Raw genomic sequence first — 26,009 nt, 5'->3', positions numbered from 1 at the left:
ATTCACCCATGTTACCGACTTTTAAAGGTAATTAGATACTCTCTGTTCGTAACCGTTTCTAGTCTTTGTATAATGGTTATTTTCTTGTATAACAACACGCATCGCTTTCACATGATCCCATGGGTTTCCCTGTACGGATGGTTGCCAATTGCCGTGGTGAACCTATCTTTGAAGCAACTACTTTATTAGATCTTTATTATATCATATCTGGATTCTGACAATGACGTGAATACTCTTTTCATTCACGGGTGTTTCATTGTTTTGCATGATTGCCTCTGGCAGACTGCTGACTTGCGCCGCGTCTCAAGCTTGAAGAAACGAGATTGGTTGTTTGCAAGGGAAGCAAGTTAAGCGTCTTCTTAAAGTGCATTTTATCCTGTTAAAAGGCACCAAAGTCATCTCATATTCCCCATGAAACAGTGAAAGCTTTTCCGCAATACAAATGAGCCCCAAAGTCATTTCCCTCTCTGGCCTGATACCTGTCGTTCTGCTATTGTTTGCTCATCTGAATAACCCACACACTTCGTTCCTGAGAGCCTTGCTTGATCTTGCAACACCTTCCCTTCCATTTCATTTGCTCACAGTTGGCTATTTCTCCAATGATCATTGCCTCCCCGATGAATACAACCCGCTTTGTGACGATTTCCCGCCGGACTTCCCACCTCCTGACATGGCGGAGACATCAATCTTCTGCGTCGACCCCAACGGCTGCTGCGATTTCACCAAGGTGCAGGATGCGGTAGATGCTGTCCCAAGATCCAGCCACAAGAGGAATGTTGTGTGGATCAACAAGGGCATCTACTTGTAAGAAATCTTGCTTTGATCAGGCTTCCAGTACCCAGTTGCCAAAAGTACAGAAGTAATAATAGTGTGGTTACTGAAGCTGCATTGTTACAGCGAGAAGGTGACAGTCCCTGCAACCAAGCCCAACATCACATTTCAGGGGCAGGGATTTGACCTGACGGCGATTGCGTGGAATGACACCGCCAACTCGTCGCATGGCACCTTCTATAGCGCTTCGGTCACTGTCTTCGCGGCAGGGTTTGTCGCAAAGAACATTAGCTTCATTGTAATCATGGACGCTGCACATCAAGTTTCTGTTAAGTCACACAGGTGAACCTTGAGTACCAATGTAACTCTCTTAACCATTTTGACAACAGAATGTAGCACCTATCCCAAGACCTGGCGCTGTTGATGCTCAGGCAGTCGCTCTCAGGATCGGTGGTGACCAGGCAGCATTCTGGGGCTGCGGCTTTTTCGGTGCGCAAGATACGCTTCACGATGATCGAGGCCGGCATTACTTCAAGGAATGTTTCATTCAGGGCTCCATTGATTTCATCTTTGGAGATGCCAGGTCACTGTATGAAGTGAGTAAAAGACACTATAATATCTCAAGGACGGGAACGCAAAACCGAAAAGTGCTGAGTTCACTAACTGCTTCCACTTTTGTACTTGTCAGAATTGCAGATTGATTTCCATAGCAGACCCTGTGCCTGCAGGGGTGAGAACCATCACCGGTGCAATTACAGCGCATGCCCGAGAATCTGATGGTGACAACACCGGTTACTCATTTGTCAACTGTAGCATCGGCGGCACAGGTAGGATATGGCTTGGGCGAGCATGGAGACCTTACTCCCGTGTCGTCTTTGCATACACTTTGATGTCAGACATCATCGCCTCTGAAGGATGGAATGATTGGAATGATCCTTCAAGAGATCAGTATGCCTCCTTCACTGTCGGTGTTAATTATTGAGATTATTGCAGAAAGCTTACTAACATCAGCTTTTGTTTTATTTGCATTGACAGGAGTGTATTTTATGGAGAGTACAAGTGTACAGGTGATGGTGCAAACCTGGCAGGTAGAGTGCCATATTCTTTGAAGCTCAGTGATGAGCAAGCATTGCCTTACTTGAACACATCTTACATCGACGGAGACCGATGGCTGAAACCATACTGTGACTCACTGATATCTGCTTGAAGAAAAGAAATCATAGATGCTCAGTCTACAGTTATCCAACATCGTGTAACAGAAAAAAAGGAGGAAACTAGTAGAATCCATTCTTTGGATTTTCTCACATTAAATCAATTGTGCAAAGAACAGTATTCAAAATTTCAGAAATACATTGATTTTGATAAAGATTGAATTGTGCCCTCTGATCAATCTACATTTTGAGCAACAAATGATAAATATCACCAAAAGGGGGGAAAAGATAGCCTCAAGTGTTGCATTACAATACTCTGTACTCACACAGCATACAACAGGCTGACTAATATTGACACTCTAATTGAAAGTGCTCAGGTCCTGCCATCTTGATCCCATGTCCTAACAAAAATTCACAGACTTTGCCGTTCTTGTATGCAACTGCTCCTTGGAACAACCTCCGCCTAGAGTGAGATCTCACTTGGTGCATGGAATGTTCGTCCACGGCATATGGCTTCTAGGTTTTCTCCAGCATAAGAGCACATGGGAGAAACTTCAACACCTAAAAGTACAAGCCAAGTTATCACGGCAATCAGTGAGTTTGTATACGAAAATCTTTGGCTGTGGACAGTCTTCGAACGTTCCAAGCACATAAACAGAAGGAAAGTTACCTGTCATATACAAGGGCACGGAATGCGTCAAAAAGCCACCTGCAGCAACAACCCATCGGCTGTGAAGGCGAAGTAGCATTAATCTGGCGCTATCAGGAGTGTCGTAGGTCGCACCGTTAGCATTCTTTACTGGTGCAAATTCCTCTTCCCTCATGACCTGAATTGTATGGTGTCAACAAGTACCTCACACTAATGTTTGCTTTTATGGGAATGAAATGGAAGAACAAGTCAGCTTCATTCAGGCATTAGTGAATAGAATCAAACCTCAAAAAGAGCTGTCGATGGAGAATAGGTGAACACGTCGAATATAAACTGTTCAAGCTTTAGGCCTGCTGTGTACCCATGAATTGAAGGAATCTTCTTGTCTGCTAGATGATAACTGGCACAAGGTTTTCCAATTAAGCACAAACAGGGATGGAACAAACCATAAGTTGATACTAAATTGGTAATTGCTGGTTTATGATATGCAGGAATTACATGGTAAAACAGAAAGATAGAAACAGCTGATTTATCAGAAGTTAGTAGAAAATGATTTTTCGAAGTAACTAAGTTTATTACATTTTCAGTACAAAATAAATAAAGCCAATAACACTGGTGAACTCATAGAAAAGTTTTTCTCTGTAATTGCACCGACAACCGTAAATTTACATAAACTATGGTGATTACATATTGATATGGACTGCAAGCATGCTTTTGTGTGCATAAAAATATCTCGGAACAAAAGCAAACCTCATGAATTCATAAAGTGCAAGAACAGAAAAGTGCTTTGATACAAATACTTACACGCTATCCTTCTCAAGACTATTGGTTACTTGATTGAGAAATTCCAAACTGAACATATGCAAGCACACCTGCCAAAATAAAAGGAATACACCGTTATTAGTGCAGAAAGAGGAGATACCAGGGGAAAGGGGATAGAAGAAGCATACATTGCTCCAACAATAACGAAGGCGTCCTGTTGTTTGATTGATTTCAGTAGTCATAGATGCATCCATTTCACTGTACTCAACCACAGAGAGAGGTCCACCCCTACCACGCTGAACAAATACCCCAACTTTCTCCTGTGGGTATGCCTAAAGAACACATAACCATAAACAATCAAGAAGGCGCATAATTGGATTTAAAGAGTAACTTATCAATCTGCTAGGAATTGGGTTTATCTTGATATACCTTCCTTACAACCTTCGCAGCAGCAGACACACCCTTGTCAATGAAGTATCCTAGGAATGTTGGATCTGCAACACGGACCTGGTACCATAGAGATAGACTGTTAATTAACAGATTAAAAAAGGAGACTATAATTCCATCAGAGATTTTTTCCAATAAAAGATGTACTCACCAACACATTATCAACTCCATAGCAATCAATATATTTCACACCTCTTGCAGACATATCATCGAGCAACCTTTTAGATTTTAGAGCTGAGACACGGTGAAAGAAAAAAGAAAGAAAAATAAGCAACAAGATTGTGGCAAATACCAATATATAAAACTGAATGAATGATGCATTGGGATAAAATTACCAGCATATACTCCCCCATTGCCATCCGGGGCTCTTGCCACCTGGTTTTGTTAAGAACGTTGCAAATGATATCACTACCACAGAAAACAAATAGTACTTGATTTTGATTCTGCTAGTCAAACCTATATTTAGTTGCGAACTTGTAATGAAGAAATGCATCGACTTTAATGAGGAATATGAAATTCTAATTTAAAACAAAGGGTACCTTATATGGTGTCTCCATGATAAACCTTCCATCAGGAGAAACACACGGGAGTGTGCCTTGCTGGAAAAAGGTCACCTACAAATAAAAAATCCAGCCAAAGATAATTTTTAGGAGTTGTACAGGAAGTCATGTCGTCATTTTCACCATAAAAAGCCATCTAATACTTACTTGGTCAGGCTCTAAGCCAAAATATCGACGGCTTTCAAAGAATTTGCGGGTGGTTTCATCAGTGAAGGGACTGGTCATTATATACCAGTGGATCTGCGGAGTGTTGCCTGGAGCTGCAAAATATAAATAATTTGAGCATGGGAATTTTTAGCAAACAACACCACAAATAGTTAACAGGCGCTCTAGACAAAATTACCATCAGTGGATTGAGCAGCCAGCTTTTGAACACACAAAATTCGTTCAGCTTGAAGTTGGAAAAGTGACTTTCCAGATGGAAGCCCAATACCTGAACATAAATCAGAGATTATTCTTAAGACCAATTTGAGATTAAGAGAAAACTAGAACTTGGGCATCACTAAGAAAGTACCAAGGCATGAACATAAATGCAATACATAAAATTTGCAAATGTTTCCGTTCATATTTACTGTGGGGGGAAACATAGAAAAGTAGGGTAACATAAACTTTCATTTGGAAATATGCAATCAGGAAAATAAAGAGTTCTGCCAAACAAAAAGTAATAAAAACGGAATACATATTCAGATTTAAACAACATTTGTGTCATACAGTGAAAGCAACATGCAAGAACTTGGAGTGGAGAGACTTACTGAAACATCCCTTAGGATCAGAACTGCCAAGGCGTGTTCCCTGTTCACAATTAAAAAATATATGATATTACTACAAGAGAAATTTTGTACAGTGTACTGTGTATAATCACTAAACAACCTAGGCAAGCTAGGGGAAACCGTGCTTCCGAGTACCTGACCACCAGCCAAAAGTACGACAGCCAACTTTCCCTCTGCAATGGCTTTCAAACCCCTCCTCCACCACCTTTCTTTGTCCTCAGGGCTTCTATCATCCACTGTCGCCACACTTGACTCCGGCACAGGCTGAACAACCGGCACAGGACCACCTGTGCTTCCAAGCATCGACACAAATTCATGTGAGCAAAACCTCACAGAAACCCACAAAGCATGGGAAATGTGTATGGAGAAAAGGCCCCTCACCTTGCGATCTGAGTGAACATCGAACGATCCGGTCGATCCTGGCAAGATCTATGCTCTGAAATGCAGTTTATCAACTTCAGTTAGCGGTACCGTGGATCAGCTAAGTTATTAGAGATAGAAATGCATTGACGCCACCAATTCACTTTGCATGTGAGATGACAGGCTAGCTCAACGTCTAAAGACAGCAGCTGCTCAGTTACAAATGTGACTAGTACTCAAATGGCATCACCAACGAACCAACCAACTAGTAACATGTATTTCTAGTACGGAGTACTGCTTTGTTTCCCTACTTCCAGTTCAAGTGAGATGAGTTGGATTTCAGAATTCTGGCACAAGCGCAACACAGAGCGCACAAATCTTTCCGCAACACAGGATGTCTGGAATCCTTACACGGGTTTGAGCCCTCCCTAACAAATTTTCCGAACGAGGAGTGGAACAAGAGTTTGGGTACCTGGATGTCCCGGACGAGGAAGTCGCGCTCCTCGGGCGCGAGCTCGTCCCAGAGCGCGAAGGCGCCCTCCTGGCCGTAGTCCTTGAGCCTCTCGAGCAGCTCCTGCGGCGGCGCGGCGCCCCACCTCCCCGCCGGCGCCGGCGCAGCCGCTGCCACCACCAGCTCCGCCATGTATCTTCCGCCAAAGAAGGAACTTGCGGATCAGGGCCGCGCGGGAGAGGAGATCTGCGACGGACTGGGCAGCGATCCGATCTCGAGCCCAGCTGGGCTGGGGTGTGATGGATGATGATGATGGTGTTCCGATTGGATCGTCAGCCGCGTGTTTTGTTTTTGTCTGTCAGCGCGCTGCTGTTGCATCTCATCTCTGCCATAATATAATTCCCCTCTTCTTTATTCCCACGACGGGGGTAAAAGCAAGATCTGCTCCCCGTTTAGAAAACTACCGTGGTAACGGGAACCACACTGCCCCCTGGCTTGAACTGCTTTTCAGATCTTAGACAACGGAGTTTCAAGGTTGTTACTTGACAACCGAAAATATGCTTCAAATCCACTAATGTGTTACTCAACATTAGTTTTCTTTGACCAATGCTTTGACCACAAATTACTCTATTAATATATAATTATATGATATAGATTTATATGCATTATATTCCTATTCAAGAATATTTGCTTATAGTTATGATTTTGATCACATTAATTACACATTCATGAAGTAATTTGCATTATGTTCTTACTCAAGGATATTTGCTTATGGTTATGATTTTGATCACATTAATTACACATTCATGAAATAATTTGTGATCAAAGGCTTGATCAACCGAATCCTAATATTGCCTCGACGGAGTTAGTACTGGTTTGTATAGCTGAAAACATAAAAGCAACAGAGCATCACGACAAGCCCAGCAGAACCACAAAACCAAGGGCAGCCAATGCTACATCAACTATTAAGAATTATTACAGTTAAAGTGAGCCCAAAGATGCTGATCGTCTCATGCGCACAAGACTCACTTGCAAAAATAAATAAACAACACTGCTAGCGACGACGCCAAACTGGGTCAACCCTGATGATAGAGCAAATGAAATTTACCAGGCAACTGCACAAAAAGCAAAAGAGAAAATAAAACTGTCATTCCGATCCCTAGATCCCTAAAGCAAGCTGACACCCATCCAGTAAGATGTACATGTTGTTTCTAACAAAGTTAGAACAAGTCACAGGCCTTTTTACAGAGGGGTCATGAAAACACAAAGAGACGCTCGCCAGACCATTTGGTTCAAGCTTTGGTCACTCGATCATTCCTCTAACCATTAGCCTTTCGCAGGCACAAACAGTTCTTCTGTTTTTCCTCCCACCATTGTAGAACCTATCCGGTGGGTGGTCTCACTGTGGAGGGAACCAACCACCATTGTAGAACCTGTCTGATGGCCTTGGCGCTGGCCGGTGGTTGGCATGGTCGACTTGTGTATAGTTTCTAGTATCCTCACTGAAGGGAGAAGAATTATCTGGTGGTGCGATTTTATTCAGGTCATGTTGCAGAGGGAAGTAGTCTGCAACAGCTGGACTGTCATCCACAACAGGAATGTCACCTGTAAGAGTCTTCAATGCAAACTCGATGCATGGATCTGACCAGGAATTTCCAAATAACGGCAGGGTAAACCCAGATAGGCCGGCGGTTCCAGGCACTGCAGGCGGTGTTGGCAAAGCTGGTTCTGGGGCAGGGGCATCTTGGCATTGAATATTTGCTGAGGAGGTTGCAATAAGTGTTCCATCTATTTGCACGGGAACCGATGACTTCTGATTTTCAACATTTCTCCAAAAGCATGGGATAGGTTCTACATGTCCCCTCTCAGGAGACGAAGAAAAACCAGACCACCGGATAGGATTTTCAGTACAACGTGGCTGCAAGTATCTGGTATTGTTTTCCCGAATAGCCTGTATTTGATTGACAGTTAATCCTTGGATCAGCTCTGACCGAGTAGCAGTATTTTCCTGCATAGTTTGCATTTGATTGACAGAGTCAGGTTGGCTCAACTGTCGTGGATTGGCAGTGTTCTCCTGGTTAATCTTCATGTGATTGAAAGTATCTCCTGGGCTCGGCAGAGAGTGATTGGTGATGTAATCATGTGTAGTTTCTACTTGATTAACAGTTAAACCTTGGAGATTTTGTAACTGGTTGGTGCTGTTTTCCTGCAGAGTTTCCATTTGATTGACACTATCAGCTTGACCCAACTGTAACTGAACAGCAGTGTTTTCCTGGTTGATCTGCATGTGCTTCACAGCATTTGCTCGGCTCAGCGCTGAGTGATTGGCAAAGTATTCCTGTGTAGTATGTAGTTGAATGACGGTGTCTGAATGGCTCGACTGTAACTGATTGGCAGCATTTTCCTGATAAGTCTGTAATTCATTCACAGTGTCTGCATGACTCTGATGCAACTGTGAGTAATTGGTAATGTATTCCTGTATACTCTGCATTTTAATGAATGGCTTTCCTTGGCTCGACTGCAACTGATTGGCTGAATTTTCCTGATTAGTCTGTTTTTTATTCTGTATAGTCTGCATTTGAATAAATGGTTTTTCTTGGCCCGACTGTAACTGATCAGCAGAATTTTCCTGATTAGTCTGTTTTTTATTCTGTATAGTCTGCATTTGAATGAAAGGCTTTTCTTGGCTCGACTGTAACTGATTGGCAAAAATTTCCTGATCAGTCTGTTTTTTATTCACATTATCTGCTTCACTCATCTGCGAGTAATTGGTAGTGTATTCCTGCAAGTGATAGGCACTTTGAGGTTGGCTCGCCTGTAACTGATTGGTCTGTATGTGAATGACAGTGTCTCCTCGGTTTAACTGTAACTGATTGACAGTGCCCTCATGATTGGTCTGAATTGGAATGACAGTATCAGCTCGGCTTAACTGTAACTGATTAACAGTGCCCTCATGATTAGTCTGCATGGGAACGACAGTAACTCCTTGGGTCAACTGTAACTTATCGGCAGTGCTCTCCTGATTGTTCTGTGATTGGATGACAGTGTCAGCGCGGCTCAGTGACTGATACACAATTTTTTCTTGAATAGGCTGTACCTCATTCACAAAATTTACACTGGTCAGTTCATCATCAGGCTCAGTGTTCCCTTCAGGATTAACCTTGAGTGCAGCTAAGCGGGGTGATGCTTGGGGAGGTGCAGCAATCTTTATTTCACGCCTGGTTTTACGCCTCTTGGGTTTCGCCTCCGTATTTTGTTCTTTTCGTTTAATAGATTTCTTTTCCCCTTCACGACACTTTGCAGAGACCGGTCGTGCACTCTTGTGTTCCAAAGGATCAACCTTGTTAGCATGTCTTTCCACTGGTTTCATGCCATCAGACTCCGGTAACATCATATTTTCAGTATGTGGGCTCAACAGTCCACCCCATGGTAGCATGATACCTTCTGAAGTCAGTAATTCACATTGGATAGCTTTGTCGGCGGTACCTGGCCTTGTGTATCCTGATGATGTGCTTGTCTGATTTTTAGAAAATGATCTAATAAGTTGTAATCATCAGGAAAAAGAAGGCAAAATACCATATATAACTTTTTTTTCTTGTTTAAGCTATCTCCTAAATTATCATGCATGATCTATCTAACGAAAGTACAATTCAGAAAGTAATAAATTTATGGTCTGTGTATCAAAGCTCATGTGTTTTCTTATGATGTTCTCGGCTGATTTTCATTTCCACAAAATGATCATTGTTTAGCCCATCTCCGAAAGTTTCATATATGATCTATCTACTGAAACTAAAATCTAGAAAGCTATGGGGTTTTGTGATGATCTACAGTTATACAACCCAGGGTGCAAGAACTCTGATTCTCTGCATAAGCAAAACAAAAGAAGGTGCATTTGCATTTTTTTTCTCTACAAGAAGACAAGAAGGATAAGAGCGACTGACAAGGGACAAACTTGCCTATATTCATCAAGAACAGAAAGATTCGACTTGAGGTGTGGATGATAATTATGCCTACCTAGCATTTGTATCCTTCTATGTTATAATGGAACAAATATGCAAGCTAAATCAGGTGAAAACAAGAGGTGCTACAAGGAACTCACATGAGCTTGGTTGTCTGTAATACAGACATCTTGGATAGTTCTCTTCTTTGGCCTAAAACTGCATTGCTTTATGTCTCCTGATTTAATATAACGGTGCACATCCTTCATAGAGCGAAATTCATAACCATTTACTGGATCAATGTAGTACTGCAGAGATCAAAAGAATAGGAGGCAGATCAAGGCTTCCGATAAAAATAAAGAAAATGATGTGAAGATAATTAGATTTAGGGAGGCATTCTATAACATGGCAAACTCAAGTTTATCTAATAAAAGTACGTGGAAAGCTCGATAATTGGTTAAAGCTTCTTGTTATCGCCTCAAATACAGACTAATAACAAATTTAGATCCTCAACTTCTAGGGAATCCTCGACAACAATTGCACTGCAAGTATAATCAGTTAATAGCTTATTTTACAGTACCACTTAAAATCATGTAGATCCAAGTAAAAGCAAGCTATGAGGCATGAAAGAAAGACAGATTCTCAACTTAAGAGCTGAACTATGACTTCAGAAGGGTGACTTGTGAAATTCGTTTGATGAAAATGAAGCACCGCGGAGTATTACCATGGACTAGTGCTAGTAGTACAATGCTGGGCAAGATATTTTGATATGGATGCTGGGGACATATTTATCGCAGTTCAAAACAAAAATTAGGTTGGTTAAAATGACTTGCAGATCCCTATGTTTTTTAAATAGAAAAGACTCAAAGATATCTTGGTGGCATACCGGATCAGTCTTGTTAGTTGATCCATTCCTTCTTGGCCTGTCTTCTCTCCGCCATCCATCAGGCAACTGCCTTTTAATGTGCTCATCCTTGTTTTTAACCTAGTAGTGAAAAATTATAATGGTTTTAGACATGCTGTCGTAGACAGAAAGGAGCAAAAAGAAAAAGATAAGAAAAGCTTACCAGATCACTCTTCTGACTTGACTTGTTCTTTCTGGAAATGTCTTCTTTCCACCATCCATCAGGCCCCTTCATGACTGGTTCATCCTTGCTTTGACCCTAGTAACAGAATAGTTATTAACTTTATGAAAAACACAGGGTCATAGGGCCTCTTTGATTCGCAAGATTCCAAAAACACAGGATAGGAAAAACATATGATCCTACATTGTTATACCATCTTGAATCCTGCAGGATTTAAACTATGTCTGTTTGCACCTAAAGAAACATATCAACATTTCGGACCCAGTGGAATTTTCCTATGAAATGTAGTGCAGAAGAATTCTTAGGAAAAAACCCTATGGTTTGCAATCCTAAAAACCAAACAACTCAGATCAGAAATTTCTCTAACGATTTGAATCCTCCTAAAAATCATTTGAAAATCCTTTGAATCAAAGCGGCCCATGGTGTTTTAGATAGAGCAGGGCAGGGGAAGAAGGAACAGTTGTCTCATACCTGATCACTCTTGTGATTTACTAGGTTCATCAAAGGTGGTGTGTCTTCTTTCCAGCATTCATCTGACCCCTTAATGACTGGGTCATCCTTGATTTGGACCTGGCGAGACTATAGTTACTTAGATATAGTGTTAGATGCAACACAAGACAATAAAGGGTCACTACAACATACCAGATCACTCCTGTGACCTGATCCATAATTTACTGGACTTGCCGGTTCGCTGCATCCATCAGGTAGGCCCTTAATGACTGGTCCAACCTTGTTTTCTACCTAGTAACAAAAAGAGAAGAATTTTGTACTTGTCAGGTTGCACCCAAAATAAATGCATAGCAAAAGAAGTTAGATTTGTATACCTTGACAGAGAGGCTTCTTCTAACATGCCCACTTCGTGTTCTAGAACATGAGTCCTTGTTAGAATCCACAGCAGTGTGTCCTCTAACAAGCCCACTTCGTGTTCTAGAAGATGAATCTTCATTGAAATTCATAACAATGTTTCCTCTAGCAATTCCACTTTGTGTTTCGGAACACAAATCTTCACTCAAATCCATCACAATGTTTTCTCTAACAAGTCCACTTCGTGTTTTGGAACACAAACCATCATTGGAATTCATAACAATGTTTCCTCTGACAAGCCCACTGCGAGTTTTAGAGTATGAAGCCTCGCTGGAATCCATGATGTTGTTCACCCTAACAAGCCCACTTCGTGTTCTAGAGGATGAACCATCGTTGGAATCCACCACTTTGTTAACCATAGCATCCATAACAAGCCCACTTTGTGGTTTAGTAGAAGAACTATCGCTGGATTCCACAATATTGTTCACCCTAACAAGCCCACTCCGTGTTTTAGAACATGATTCTTTGTTAGGATCCATCATGTTGTTTACTCTGACAAGCCCACTTCTTGTTCTAGAACATGAATTGTTGCTGGAATCCATAATGCCATTTCGTCTGACAAGCCCACTCCGAGTCCTCCCGCCGGAATACATACTGATGTTACTTCAGTTCACAAAGATCTGTCCAACCACAGAAAGAAAACAAAAGCATAAATTCTGCTGTAGCCGCATAAGGACATGCTGAACTCGTCCTGCAACAATGTTGCCAAAACAAACAGACATGTATGAGAAACAGATAAGATGTTGCATGACTATATCTAATAAAGTACAAAAACTTATTCCTCTTACTGAAACACAAAATCTTATTCATTAAAATGGTTGCGACAATTGTGATAACGTTACCAGATTGTTTCTGACGTATTAAAGTAATTTGAAAAGCTAAAGGGTACATAAGTTAACTTTATCTGATTAACAGGGGGCAGTTCAAATTGTTTTATTCTTCAGCAGTCTAACCTTGTTACCGCCACTCTTTCCAGCTTTCTGTAACCTATCCAGGAAACATGTTTGCGACCTTTTATAACTCCACTCATTTCTCTGGAAAAGGGAAGTCATAAAGAGATCATCAAAATATACTTTATTCTTCTCAATCACTCCTTAATACTGTTAAGAATGGCACGTTATACTCCATCCATTCCCTAAAAAAGGGCATGCAAGTTTCTTTTGCTTCGATCCAAAACCTAAGGCGTGTGCTTCTCCTGAAAAGCAATTACCATTCAGCTGGCTCCTTTCAGCTCCCCTGCATTTACTCTAGAGATTTGGCTCTGCATGCATGCAAGACACTTTACACGGGCGATTGGCTATGCATGCATGCAATCCTGCTTAGTTGGCCAACATGGGCGAACGAGGCTGTGGGAGTTGATCCGTCATTAGGGATTGTAGCACTTGTTTCTTCCGTCCCTGGTCTGCGGGTCAGAGGGGAGTGTGTCCTCTAATTAGGAATGGAGAGAGTATACAGGATTACTTGGCAAATATGAGCCTCCATGATGGCTAGGCTAATGTGGCCCACAACTCTCATGTATATATCTTTACTAGTAATGGAATAAGATGTACAGTTGTCAATAACCACACTATGTTTGCTTTCTCCACCAAACACTAAACAGGTAAAATGTGTTCATGTCTCTAACTAGCTAAGAATCTACCGCCGGCAAGGAAAACCTGTAAGTGATACTTTCAATGGAGTATGTAAGAAGTTATAGCAACAATTTTTGGATGGATGCCAATCAGTATACCTCCCTAGAGATGTTTACGTAAATTTATATATTGTTCAAAGAGCCCATCTAACAGAAACAATAGAACATACATGAGAAATGACTAAAATGTTACTATTGCACAACACAATAATCCAACTAGAGCTATGAAATCATATTAAGCACGTACGCACCCAGACGTGACAACTCTTTATGGAGACACCATGAAATGACACACCGTACGTTAAGTTTCTATCTATAATCAACACCTTACACCCCTGTCAATCCCATTCCCATCAATCCATACAGTACACCGCCAATAAGATGACCATGTCAACCTTGAAATCACACGAAACAGTCAGGCAAGGCTGTAATTAAGAAACTCCTAGATAAGTTGCTATATATGCATCAGCAAAAGACACCAAACAGTCAGGCCAGGCTGTAATTAAGTCTGAGGAAACAACCAAGTGAGTCTCGCCAGTTCGGTATACCTACACCGCTGAGCCCGTGCACGACCTTCATTCCGGACACTAACCGTCCTCCATGAACATTCTGATAAAATTTGTAAAAATGAGCCCGTGTACGACCTTCATTCCGGACACTAACCGTCCTCCATAAACAAACTTTCTATGGGTTCAAGGCAAAAAAAAGTTCATATGGAACTTGTGGCACAGCTAGTGACATGAGAGAAGGTAAATCACAGGATCAGACAGCCATCGGCCCAGCAGATAGTTCGCTCGGATTACTAGAGCACATCGCGTTCCAGGTAGCACTACAACCTATCATCCCTCCCCCGCTCTACAAATCAATCCACTCACAGTCACAGGTTCACTCGGATTACTGGACCAGATCACACTCCAGCACCACAACCTATCATCTCTCCCGCAACCCAAGCCCCCGCTCTACTCCGGCCACAGCAACCCTACCCCCAGCCAGCAGAAACGAATCACCAACCACGAAATCCCCACACACGAATCACCGAATTGAACGTTCCCGGAGGCCACCTACCGTCGCCAACCACCAGCAAGCGTCTCCGCCCAAGTACTCCCGACCACCCCCAGACCACCCTCCCGAATCACACAGCACGAAATCGAGGATGAGTGGAGAACCAACGTACCGTCCTTCCGGCGGCAGCGGAAGCCGCGGGCCTCGCCGCTCTGGTGAGGACGAGAAGGCCGGAACTGACTAGGGTTAGCGCCGTTGGTTGGGCGAGGAGGAGGGGAGAAAGAGACTCGTCCGTTGAAGACGACGAGATGAACGAGGGGCGAGGTGTGTTGGGGGTGCTCGGCTCACTGGGCTAGACGCCGCCACACAGGACGCACGCTTGCTTGACTCAACAAGTCGCCGCCGCCGCATTTGGTTGCAGTTTCCCCTTCCGGACGGTGAAAAGTAAAAGTAATAAGTAACTCCGTACGATAATATCCCCTTCGTCGAGCTGACCAAAATTGCAAGGTATTTTTGGTAGGTCACGCTGACCAATGCTGCAAGGACACTGTTACTGTTTCTGTAAGCAAAAGATGGAGCCAAGAGAGCGAGAAATCCTGCATGTTACACGCATATCACTTGTCATAGATTAATTAGCTTAAGGGAAGCGAATTGTTTCCCTCGAATCAAGATGGCAATGCCGAATTTAGCTAGCCTTGCCTGCAGATAATGTTGATGTGGCGATGCATAGGTTTTGGCTTGCTTGGCTTAATTGCAACGAACTCCCTTCGTATCTAATTTAAATGTGGTTAGGTTTTTTTTTTTCGACGTACCTAGTAGGTATAGTGCGGGAGCATTTTTCCTAGCTACTCGGCTTAACATGAATGATCCACGTTAAAGAGGGTTGCCGACCACTGCACTATGTATGTCCGCTTGTTCGTTATGCATGAAATTAATTAAGGCGATATCAAACGCGGCAGACAAGAGCACGCACGCCTACGTCACTCGGCTCACGAATTGGTTTCCTTCCCACCATCAGATGGACGTTGACTTCACAGCTTGCATGCCCATGCACGTCCCGTACGTGTGCCAAACTCCATGCATTGGTAATTCTCAAGCACCAAATTTTCCTTCCACACACGTTTGATTGAAATTGAATTGGAGATTTGGAGGGAAATCAAATTTGCAATTCTTTATACGAATTCTTTATATAGGGCATGACGTACTTCTAATTTTCAGCCACCATATGTCTCTTTTACTTTTCTTTCTTTCACCCAAAAAATCTAAATGTCTCAAGGATCGACCACGACACAATTTGGGTCAAAGGACAAAGGTATGTACTGTGGTGCTCCTACGTTGTCCCTTGGTTTAGCTCACTATTAATTAATCACGCTCTCTCATTTTCAATATTTATTGATGGAAAAGGCAAAGAAGATGGTGCCGACAAGAATGAACCAGGAATTAAGATCCGCACCATGTATTTTATGTGTCAATCCTACACTGGAGGAATCGTTGTTTGTCGAGGTAGGAACATGAGAATGTCTATAGTGCTCATACCAATCAAGAGGAAGCGTCAGTGGTTGTGGTGCCAAACAGCATCGACGATGGCCGATGAAGGTGAGGATGAGTGGACACATGACACGGTAGACCAAATGCTTCACAAACTGGATGAAAAGGTTGCAGCGGGAAACAAGTGGATATAGAAAAAAAAATCATATACTAGCACAGCGTGGCTACGGACAAAAGAAAAGTTTAGAATAACATTATTCATTCCCATTTCAGGTAGTTTGTGCCCAGTCAACAACTGATGCAAACAAAAGAGAAAAAAACAATGACGTGTTCCCAAGGTCCAGTGACGGACTGTCGCCACCAATTGAATTATAGGAGTAAAGATATCTTGCGAGGCATTATCCTAGACCGGTTTAAACCCATCCACTAGTTAAGTATGTGGGAAACGAGTGTTTTAAAAGGAGAAAAAAAAAGTGAGGTGCCACATAGGACATGATGAAAGCAATCACAACTTTACTTTGTTTCTACTCAATTTAGCAAAGATTATTAATATTTCTATTTTTTTCTATTTCTTATTTCTACGAATCAAAATCCTCTCTTTTGCCTTTCATACTTCTGTGTGTTTCCTAAAAAAACTTAGGTTTACAAAATTCTGTGAAGTAAACTTTCAAAGTATCATATTCAATGTTTTTCTTTGTTTACACTTTTTTTTTAAAAGGGTGTTTACACTTTCAAAATATTGTGAACCGAAGAGGGCTTAGATTCGTCTCAAGAGTTAAAACACGCATGAATCTTTTTTTTTTAAAGTTAAAACGCGCATGAATCTTGGGAGTGTCCCCCGTTCTTTTTTATAGGGAGCTATGGACTGAACCGATTTTGTTACAGGGAGCTTTGGACCGTGGTAGGTTGTGTTAACTCACACTGCTCCTCTACAACTGGGCTGGAATGGATGTGGCTCTTGAACTTGGGCCCGCTCAAAGACACGGGAGGCTACAAACAACTAGGCCCATCCTGGAACCCGAAGGCTCCGGACCGGCCAGTTGCTGCTCATATTCTGTTCCTCCTCTCTCTAAAAAAACATGTTTCTCAAAAAAAAAATTATTCTATTCCTCTCTTCCTCCTATTAATCTTAATCTTCGCTTGTACCTGATTCTTGAGATAAAATCCTATTAATTACTTCCTCCGGTTCTAAATTTTTGTCGTTGTTTCAGTGCAAATTTGCAATAAATTTTATCGTTGTTTCAGTGCAGGTTTGCAATAAAAAAACGACAAGAATTTAGAATTGGAGGGAGTGGATGCTTCGGTATTTGTTCGGAGTTGAGAGTAAAAATCGCAAGGGATTAGACATTCGGGCTGTTAACATACCGGCGTATATATTCAGAGGATGACGATCATTCCGGAGTGTCTTATCGTTTTGCAAATCAACCCACAAGAGCAAGAGTGTCGAGAAAAATACGCACTGTGTACCTATAAGATTCGGTAATATTTTTTGCTGTAAAAAAAGATTCGGTAGTTTTTTTGTGTCAAAATAAAAGATTCGGTACTCCCTCCGTTTCGGTATAAGGGGCCCCAATGCATCCCTAGGTTGAAGATCTAAGTAATGTAATAATGTAACGTGATTATTATATCTTAAAAATTATATCATTAACATTTGAAGTTCCTAACCGTATAATTTTAGTGCACATTAAATAGGGTTGTCGATCACTACACAATATGTACTTGTTCGCTATGTACACAATTAAGGCGATATTTAGTGCAACATACAGGGACATGCACGTCTATCTCACTTCGCTTGCGAATTGGTTTCCTTCCCCACCGCGAAACGGACGTCCACCTCACACTTTGCATGCCCCATGCACGTCCACCCCATACGTATGCTAGCCTCCATGCATCGGTGATCTCGCGCACCAAAATTTCCTTCCACATTTGATTGAAATTGAATTTGCGATTCGAAGAGAAATCAAATTTATAATTCTCATACTTCTGAGGAGAATTAATTGGAGGGAATGAAACTTTTGCGGCCACGTTGTCTTATTCTTTATATAGGGCATGATCTCTAGTTTCTGGCCACCATATGTATCATTTCCTCTTCTTTCCGCCCGCAAACAATGGCAACTTTGGATCTCAAATTCAATTTCAATCAAATGTGGAAGGAAATTTAAATCGTGGTGCCCCCCGATTGACCGCGACATAACTGGGTTTAAAGCAAAGGTATGCATTATGGTGCTTCTACGTCATCCCTTGGTTTAGCTCACTAATTAATCACGCTTTCTGATTTTCTTTTCAATCTGTTTGTTGTTTGAATAGGCGAAGAAAATGGTGCCGGCAAGAATGAACCGGCTGCGGTCATTGGACAACAAGCAAAAGTGAATGGTGGCAAATGTACACATGGACTGGCACCGCGCATGCACATGGAGTTACAGCTTTGTACTAAAAAAAAGTGTTGTAGAATAGCTAAAGATGTTTGTATCTTTTGGGACACTAAAATTTGAGAGAAACTCCCAAATATTGTTTAGGAGTCTTGTTTTAGGGGCTTCAAACCAAAGATTCTCTTGCATTGACTTAGACAAGCCTTACTAATTGTGGTAGCTTTAGGCTCCATGGGGCCCTATAATCGCCTCAAGTGGCACCAGAAATACACTCTTGCCTTTTCAACTATGAGGATATGAATCAAACTATCAAAAACGGTATAGTTTCGTGAACTGAACCTAGCTCAGGTGGTCTGATTCCTTGTGGTGGAATCAACTCACCCAGGTTCAAGTCCTGAACTTGACATGGGTGTCACATTTCCCTGGATTATTTCAGGATTTAACCGGCGCTATTTTTTCGGTGGTAGGTGACGTACCCGTCAACAGCGAGGCACCAGTGGTGACTTCGTCAATCTCTCAAGAACTGCGGGCTCGGTCTTTCGGAGGTGCTCATAGTCTCAAGAATTGCCGGCTCGGTCTTTCGGAGGTGCTCATAGGGGTAGGGTGTGCGTCTGTGCGTTCATAGGGGTGAGTGTATGCGCGTATTGTGAGCGTGTGTTCTAAAAAAATAGTCTAGTTTTTCTTTGTTTACACATTCTTTTGAAAGGGACTTAGTTTTATTGCTGTAGTAGTTTCAAAATACCCTTAACCAACCAAAGAGGCCTTGGATTCAGGCGGCGCAAGAGACGCATGCATCTTACAGGAAACTCTCACTACGGGAAAACCGGCCTGTGTCGGCGGCAATGGCCTTTGCCGGCGGCTTTCTATCGGGCCGCCAGCAAAGAGGCCCTATGCTGTGGGCCGGCAGAAAAGCCCACGGCATAGGGTCGACCGTCGGCAAATTTTCCGAAACGCCGTCGGCAAAGGGCGGCAGCCGGCAAAGACACCCTGCACGTGGGCCCGTGTGCGAGGTTAACGGCGGGCAAAACGGCTGGTGGGGGGAGAAAAAAAACTACCTTTGCCGGCGACCACAAAAAAAAGCCGCCGGCAAAGAGATTCGTTTTTCCCGCGACAATCCGTTTAAATTTGGACGCGCGCGCACGATTTTTTTTTAAAAAAGAAATAACCCTTTGCCGGCGGCCCCGAGGAAAGGCCGCCGGCAAAGGCCTTCTTTTATTTATTTATTTATTTTTTCCCAAATGTCCCCCCTTCAAATTGAACCGGAAAGAAAAAATAATAATAACCCTTTGCGGGCGGCCCCGAGAAAAGGCCGCCGGCAAAGGTCTTTTTTTTTATTTTTTCACAAATGTCCCCCGTTCGAATTGAACCGAAGAAAAAAAAAGAAATTAACCCTTTGCCGGCGGCCCCGTAAAATAGCCACCGGCAAAGGTGGCTTTGCGGAAGGCCAACATAATAGCCGTCGGCAAAGCTTTTTTTTTCTTTTTTGTTTGTTTTGTGATGTAAATCAACCATATTGTAAACACATAGAGCGTATATATATTGTTGTTTAGATTGAACCCAATTTTCACTTATAAAATAAAGAAAATTAATTACTCATTGCCGGCGGCCGTTTTGGTGAAAAGCAAGTAACAAAACACTAAGGAACATTCAAACACAAGCCCTAGAGTGAGGAAAACACGTAATTCGGACCGAGTGAGAAGAATCCTTTGACGACTTGGGTAGCTTTTTGGTTTTGCATGTCCCCATGTGCTAGTACAACACAAACGTAGAGTAAAGTGACTTGAGAACACAAGTTTTGGTGAAAAGCTACCCCGTAGACGCCATGAGGCCCGCAGGAGGGGGCGATGCCTCAAATCACACGACGGATGGTCTAGAGAACTTGGAATCTTGGATGATGTCATCAAATGTGTACATAAAGATGGTGTTAATAGGAAAACACAATCCAAGTATCTGAGGTTGCACTTCCTTCACAAACTAGACGAACCCGCACGGAACTTCCGGACTTAGGGGGAAAAGTCGCAATTCGGACGGACGGAGCAGAATCATTTGATAACTTGGGTAGCTTTTTCGTTTTTCATGTGCCCATGTTCTAGTACAACACAAACGTAGAGTAAAGTTACTTGAGAACATAAGTTTTGGTGAAAAGCTACCCTGTAGACGCCACGAGGCTCGCAGGAGGGGGCGATGCCTCAAATCACACGACGAATGGTCTAGAGAACTTGAAATCTTGTATGATGTAATCAAATGGGTACATAAAGATGGTGTTAAGAGGAAAACACAATCCAAGTATCTGATGTTGCACATCCTTCACAAACTAGACTAACGCGCACGAGCGTTCTGGAATTAGAGAGGGAAAAGTCACAATTCGAACGGACGGAGCCGAATCCGTTGAGGACTTGGATAGATGTTTGCTTTTTCATGTCGACATGACCTAATACAACACTATGATATAGTAAAGTGACATGGAAACCCAAGTTTTGGTGAAAAGCTAGTAACAAAACAGTAAGGAACATTCAAACCCAAGCCCTAGAGTGAGGAAAACACGCATTTCGGACCGAGGGAGAAGAATTCTATGAGGGCTTGGGGTATATTTTTTGTTTTACATGTGCCCATGTAGCAATAGAACACTAAGTAATAGAAAAACATCAGGAAAACCAATGTTTTGGTGAAAAGCTACCCCGTAGACTCCACGAGACTCACAGGAGGGGGCGATGCCTCAAATCACATGACGGATGGTCTAGAGAACTTGAAATCTTGGATGATGTCATCAAATGGGTACATAGATATGGTGTTAATAGGAAAACACAATCGAAGGATCTGAGGTTGCACTTTCTTCACAAACTAGACTAACCCGCACAAACGTTCCGGACTTATGGGGGGAAAGTTGCAATTCGGACGGACGGAGCAGAATCCTTTGAGGACTTGGGTAGCCTTTTGGTTTTTCATGTCCCCATGTGCTAGTACAACACAAAGGTATAGAGTAAAGTGACTTGAGAACACAAGTTTTGGTGAAAAGCTAGCCCGGAGACGCCACGAGGCCCGCAGGAGAGGGCGATGCCTGAAATCACACGACGAATGATCCAGAGAGTTTGAAATCTTGGATAATGTCATCAGATGGGTTCATAAATATGGTGTTAAGAGTAAAACACAATCCAAGTATCTGAGGTTGCACTTCGTTCACAAATTAGACTAACCCGCACTGAAGTTCCGGACTTAGGGGGGAAAAGTCGCAATTCGGACGGACGGAGCAGAATTCTTTAAGAAATTGGGTAAATTTTTGGTTTTTCATGTTCAAATGTCCTAATAGAACAAAAAGGAAGTCTAAACTGACAGGAAAACCACAAGGTTCTGTGTGACACTTAAAGTAAAAACTGGAAAAAAAAGTGAACTGGGCCTAACTCAGGTGGTCTGGTTCCTTGTGGTGGAACCAGCACCCAGGTTCAAGTCCTAGACTTGACATGGGTGTCACATGTCTCTGGATTATTCCATGATTTAACCGGCGCTATTGTTTCAGTGGTGGGTGATGTACCCGTCAACAGCGAGACGCCTGCGGTGACTTCATCAATCTCTCAAGATCTGCCGGCCCAGTCTTTCGGAGGTGCTCATAGGGGTAGGGTGTGCGTGTGTGCGTTCATAGGGGTGAGTGTACGCACGTGTTGTGAACGTCTGCGTACCAAATTCTCATTGAATTGGATTTTTCCATTCGAAGGGGATCGTACAAGGTCGGCAGTACCCCCGTGAATACTCCGCCCGTATGAAAAGTTCTTAATGTTAGTTGTGTCCCAGGCTCCCCAATTGATTGACCCGCAATAATACCTACGGCTTCTCCCAATTCGACCAGATCAGTATGAGTAGGACTCCGACCATAACATAATTGACAGATCCAAAAAGTGCTCCGGCAAGTAAAGGGGGTTCTAATATATATTAGTTGTGCTCGAAATGGTTGTGCTCGAAAAGCGTTTGCGTTTGTACTGTGTTTCTAAAAAAAAAACTGGAAAAAAAATGAAAAAATTCTTTGCCGGCGGCTTTTTGCGGGGCCGCTGGCAAATGTTTCTTTGCCGACGGCTTTTCGTCGGGCTGCCGGCAAAGGGTGTTTAAAAAAAACGCCCCCCCCCTCTTTCTCTCTCTCTTTCGCCCCTGACTCTCTCTCTCGCCCCCGCCCCTCGCCCCCCGGCCGGATCCGCCCGGATCCGGCTGCCCCCTCCCTCTCCGCCGCCCCCGACTCCCCCCATCTCCCCGTCGGCCGCCTCGCCTCCCTCCCCCGCCTCCCGGCACCCCGCCCCACCCCGCCTCCCCTCCCCCACCCCGCAGCCTCCCTGGCCGCCCCGCCTCCCCTCCCCCACCCCGACCACCTCTCCTCCCCGCGGCCCCCCTCTCCTCTCCACCCCCACCGCCGGCCCCTCCTCCCTCCTCCCCGCCGGCGCCTCCTCCCCGGCCTCCACCCTCCCGCCGCTACCCACCGGCTTCCCGCACCACACCTGCTTTGGACCTCCTCCTCTTGATTTCGGCGCTCCACATCGTCTCCTTCCACCTCCCTCTACATCGCGTCCCATCTCAACGCCGGTGACTGCAGGTGACTTTCCTCTATCTCTCCTAGGTTCTTGGCTTTTGTGATGGGTATTCTGATGTTTTCCCTGTGCTATGTTGTAGTGAATTTTGATGCTTAGCTTTCTGCAAGTGTTGTGCTATTTGTAAGCTGTGCTATGTGAATTTTGTATCACATAAACAATGGTGCATTGTTGATAATTTAAGCCTTGGTGGTTAGTTCTATGCAAACGGTTTCTTGGTTTGAACCTAAGGTGCTTTATGCTGGAACAAACATTGGTTGAAATCCCTTCTCATGTCTAGTATTCTGCACCCACATGATATCATTCTCGGTAGATTCTATCCTCTAAATATATGACTCGGAATTGTCTGCTCCGAGAATGCAGCTTGTCCTTTTCCAATTTGTTTAATCTGAAGCAACTTGACTGTTAATGCATGTCCATATGGCATTTTAATTTTCTTGTTTGTAACCTGATGCTCTGTACAGCTAGATCTACTGCAGGTCTTATCTGAAAAAAAAACTATTGTTCCTTCGTAGTGTTATTTTCTTCATCCTTTATCTGCATATCTATATTGTCATCTGAAACAATGCTTTGTTGTTTTCAAACCTTTTGTTCTGACTTCTGGATACACTTCCTTGGAAGTTTAGGTTCCAAGAGAAATCAGCATTGAGTTTGGTGACTCATCAAACGAAGTGAGCAACATCGCTCAAGGAATCAGGTCAGTGTTTTTTTTTCCAGACTGCTATAAAAATGTCGACGGTATAGAGCTAGTGTTTGTACCATGCTTGATTAGAATTTTGGCATACTATCTTCCAGCATCCCCCTTTTATTTTAGTTTGTATAGTTTGTATAGTTTGTATGCATATATACGAAGCTATAGTTTGTAGTTTGTATGCATATATACGAAGCTATAGTTTGTATGCATATATATAGTAGCTTATTTGTATAGTTTGTATGCAAAGCTATAGTTTGGATGCATATATATAGTAGCTTAATTTGTGTATGCATAACTATAGTTTGGATGCATATGTATAGTAGCTTAATTTGTATAGTTTGTATGCATAACTATAGCTTGTATGCATATATGCTTGGATGAAAATGTGCATGCATGTATGCTTGTATGTTTATAAAATGTTCATGCTCATGCATGTATGCTTCTTTGCGAATGTGCATGCAAGTATGCTTGTATGCTTATAAAATATTCATGCTCATGTAGGTGCCATCGACCTTGACCTCGACCTCGACTACTTCGTCTACGGTGTAGCTTGGTGAGCATCTCCCTCTATCTCGCCTTCCCCTTTTGCTCTGTCCCGGCCATCGAGCCGATGACACTTGTAGTTTAAATGTCAAAGTCGCGTAACCCTATGCGTCTCCCATACGAAAGGGTTACGTATATAGATATGCAAGTCTTTGCATATCTATAAGCGTAACTCTTTCGGATTGTCCACGTTTTTTGGACAGCCCGAGGGTGTGTAGATTGGGTTCGTTTCCGTGCTCTAGTCCGGTCTGAGACGTGATTTCGGCAGCATCTCCCCATTGTTCTCCGGATGCACATTCTCTTGGCTTGTTGTCGATACGTGTATTTGGAGAACAGCGGGGAGGTGCTGCCGAAATTTCGTCTCGGACCGGACTGGAGCACGGAAATGGCCCAATCTACACACCGTCAGGTGGGATTAGGACCTATCCTTACCTATTAGTGGAATAGTTCAGCACATGCCCTTTTCAGTGAACAAATAAAATATGTGACGTATTAATTTGACGAAACTAATTACTTGTGTTGCTAGTTGCGTTATAAAACCGTGTATCCCTTTGGTGTCATGTGGTATCCGAAAATAGCAGAGAATGGCTGATCGTCGGTGGATGTACAGTGGCCGCCGTAGTCGGACAGACCGGGATGATGATTGGATGAAAAACACGGTAGATTTCTTGGAGGTTGCATTTGCTAGAGGAGAAGAGCGTGCTTGGTGCCCTTGCAGTCGTTGCAATAACAAGACACGACACACAAAGGATGAGATGGGCAATCCCTTGGTGTTGTACGGGTACACGCCAAACTATACCCGATGGGGCTACCATGGTGACCAAGAGGATAGAGGAAGAGAGGAGGTCGTGCGAAGGCGCACGGACGACTATGATACAGGGTTCCAGGACATGCTAGATGACTTGGAGGAAGCACGCGTTCCAATGGAGGAAGAACCGGAGGCAACCTCTAAGGCTTATCTTGATATGCTGGCGGAGGCAAGCACAGATCTGCATGCTCACACAAAGTCTAGTAAGCTGGATGCCGTTGCTAGAATAATGGTTGTGAAGACCCAGTTCAACTTGAGCAGAGAATGGTTCGATGTGATGATGGCAGTTATCGATAGTCTCCTCCCAGAAGGCCACCTTTTGCCTAAAAGCATGTACGAGACGAACAAAATGCTTAGTGTACTTAACTTGCCGACTCAGTGCCTACATTCATGTAAAAATGGATGCACGGTGTTTGACAGAGAATACGTGGATGCCAAGCATTGTCCCAAGTGCAATTTCTCTAAGTATGTCGAGGTAGATGTTGAAGGTGCCCGAGTCACCAGTTTGTCGTGTATGAACACTAGCTAGCTTGTAATATGTTGCTACCATGCATGTGATGAACACTTGTAATACTTTTGTTGTGAGATATGTGATGTTTTCGGACTTTCATGAGATGTTTATATATATGCTTGTGATGTGAATGCGTCGATGATTTTGTGTGGATGTATTGCTGTGATGTGGATGAATATATGTCTGTATATATATGTGTGTTGTGAAAATATTTTAAATTGCTGCGATAAAAAAAATACCCTATGCCGGTGGCCAAAGGCCTGCCACCGGCAAAGGCTGAGCGCGGGCACGCACCAGATCGTGCCACGTGCCCACCCCGCCGGCTCGCGGTGTGCCACGTGAGCCGGGGGTGCCACGTGTCGGGCCTTTGCCACGTGCCAGCCGTTAACAGCACCGCATGCCGTGATCTCCTTTTCTTTGCCGAGGCCGTCGCTTCGGCCGCCGGCAAAGGCTTTGCCGACGGGTTCTTGAGAAAGCCACCGGCAAAGAGTATTTTGCCGGAAGCAAATGTGCCTTTGCCGGGGGCCAGTTTCTCCCGTAGTGTCTGGACCGTGGTAGGGCTATGTTGCTGCTGGTCCTCTATAACTT

The 26,009-nt window shown here is 43.3% G+C and overlaps 3 protein-coding genes across 7 annotated transcripts; 1 reads left to right on the top strand and 2 right to left on the bottom strand.

The window, feature by feature from the left end:
• The first annotated feature begins 194 nt into the window (after positions 1–194).
• LOC100827077 (probable pectinesterase 8) lies at positions 195–2,137 on the top strand. Its single transcript, XM_003571481.4, has 5 exons — positions 195–804; positions 898–1,069; positions 1,161–1,367; positions 1,460–1,719; positions 1,807–2,137. The coding sequence occupies exons 1-5, from the start codon at positions 443–445 to the stop codon at positions 1,976–1,978; spliced, it is 1,173 nt and encodes a 390-aa protein (XP_003571529.1). The 5' UTR covers positions 195–442; the 3' UTR covers positions 1,979–2,137.
• Positions 2,047–6,311, bottom strand: LOC100834220 (UDP-N-acetylglucosamine diphosphorylase 1). Its single transcript, XM_010236159.3, has 15 exons — positions 5,943–6,311; positions 5,492–5,546; positions 5,246–5,397; positions 5,093–5,132; positions 4,684–4,773; positions 4,488–4,600; positions 4,320–4,394; positions 4,116–4,155; positions 3,932–4,014; positions 3,763–3,840; positions 3,522–3,665; positions 3,376–3,443; positions 2,857–2,971; positions 2,593–2,749; positions 2,047–2,483 (listed from the first exon to the last, which is right to left on the bottom strand). Exons 1-15 carry the CDS (start codon positions 6,111–6,113, stop codon positions 2,386–2,388), a joined length of 1,479 nt encoding a protein of 492 aa, XP_010234461.1. The 5' UTR covers positions 6,114–6,311; the 3' UTR covers positions 2,047–2,385.
• Positions 6,312–6,847: 536 nt separating this feature from the next.
• On the bottom strand, positions 6,848–14,811 carry LOC100834821. Of its 5 annotated transcripts, none has more exons than XM_010236155.3 (9): positions 14,613–14,810; positions 12,762–12,842; positions 11,769–12,499; positions 11,587–11,685; positions 11,416–11,514; positions 10,927–11,022; positions 10,746–10,844; positions 10,021–10,167; positions 6,848–9,438 (listed from the first exon to the last, which is right to left on the bottom strand). In XM_010236155.3, the coding sequence occupies exons 3-9, from the start codon at positions 12,399–12,401 to the stop codon at positions 7,321–7,323; spliced, it is 3,291 nt and encodes a 1,096-aa protein (XP_010234457.1). In that variant the 5' UTR covers positions 12,402–12,499; positions 12,762–12,842; positions 14,613–14,810; the 3' UTR covers positions 6,848–7,320. The 5 variants fall into 5 exon arrangements, with proteins under 5 accessions (XP_010234457.1, XP_010234459.1, XP_014756695.1 ...); XM_010236157.3 differs by having other exon boundaries at positions 11,769–12,428; XM_014901209.2 differs by lacking the exon at positions 12,762–12,842 and having other exon boundaries at positions 11,416–11,502; positions 14,613–14,811.
• Between the last annotated feature and the right edge of the window lie 11,198 nt (positions 14,812–26,009).

This window comes from Brachypodium distachyon, chromosome 3 (assembly GCF_000005505.3).
Source record: "Brachypodium distachyon strain Bd21 chromosome 3, Brachypodium_distachyon_v3.0, whole genome shotgun sequence".
NCBI lineage: Eukaryota > Viridiplantae > Streptophyta > Magnoliopsida > Poales > Poaceae > Brachypodium > Brachypodium distachyon.
The sequence above is the reverse complement of the archived record's forward strand: the minus strand, read 5'-3'. Positions and strand labels throughout refer to the sequence as shown.

What these genes read in the sequence shown, in the direction of transcription:
- LOC100827077 (XM_003571481.4), top strand. Translation starts at nt 443, where the DNA reads ATGAGCCCCAAAGTCATTTCCCTCTCTGGCCTGATACCTGTCGTTCTG. An exon ending in ATGCCAGGTCACTGTATGAA is followed by an intron (nt 1,368 to 1,459) that starts GTGAGTAAAAGA and finishes TGTACTTGTCAG; the next exon opens with AATTGCAGATTGATTTCCAT. An exon ending in AATGATCCTTCAAGAGATCA is followed by an intron (nt 1,720 to 1,806) that starts GTATGCCTCCTT and finishes TTGCATTGACAG; the next exon opens with GAGTGTATTTTATGGAGAGT.
- LOC100834220 (XM_010236159.3), bottom strand. Translation starts at nt 6,113, where the DNA reads ATGGCGGAGCTGGTGGTGGCAGCGGCTGCGCCGGCGCCGGCGGGGAGG. An exon ending in TGATCCTAAGGGATGTTTCA is followed by an intron (nt 4,774 to 5,092) that starts GTAAGTCTCTCC and finishes ATTTATGTTCAG; the next exon opens with GTATTGGGCTTCCATCTGGA. An exon ending in TTGGCTTAGAGCCTGACCAA is followed by an intron (nt 4,395 to 4,487) that starts GTAAGTATTAGA and finishes TTTTATTTGTAG; the next exon opens with GTGACCTTTTTCCAGCAAGG.
- LOC100834821 (XM_010236155.3), bottom strand. Translation starts at nt 12,401, where the DNA reads ATGTATTCCGGCGGGAGGACTCGGAGTGGGCTTGTCAGACGAAATGGC. An exon ending in TAAATCACAAGAGTGATCAG is followed by an intron (nt 11,023 to 11,415) that starts GTATGAGACAAC and finishes TTCTGTTACTAG; the next exon opens with GGTCAAAGCAAGGATGAACC. An exon ending in CAAGTCAGAAGAGTGATCTG is followed by an intron (nt 10,845 to 10,926) that starts GTAAGCTTTTCT and finishes TTTCACTACTAG; the next exon opens with GTTAAAAACAAGGATGAGCA.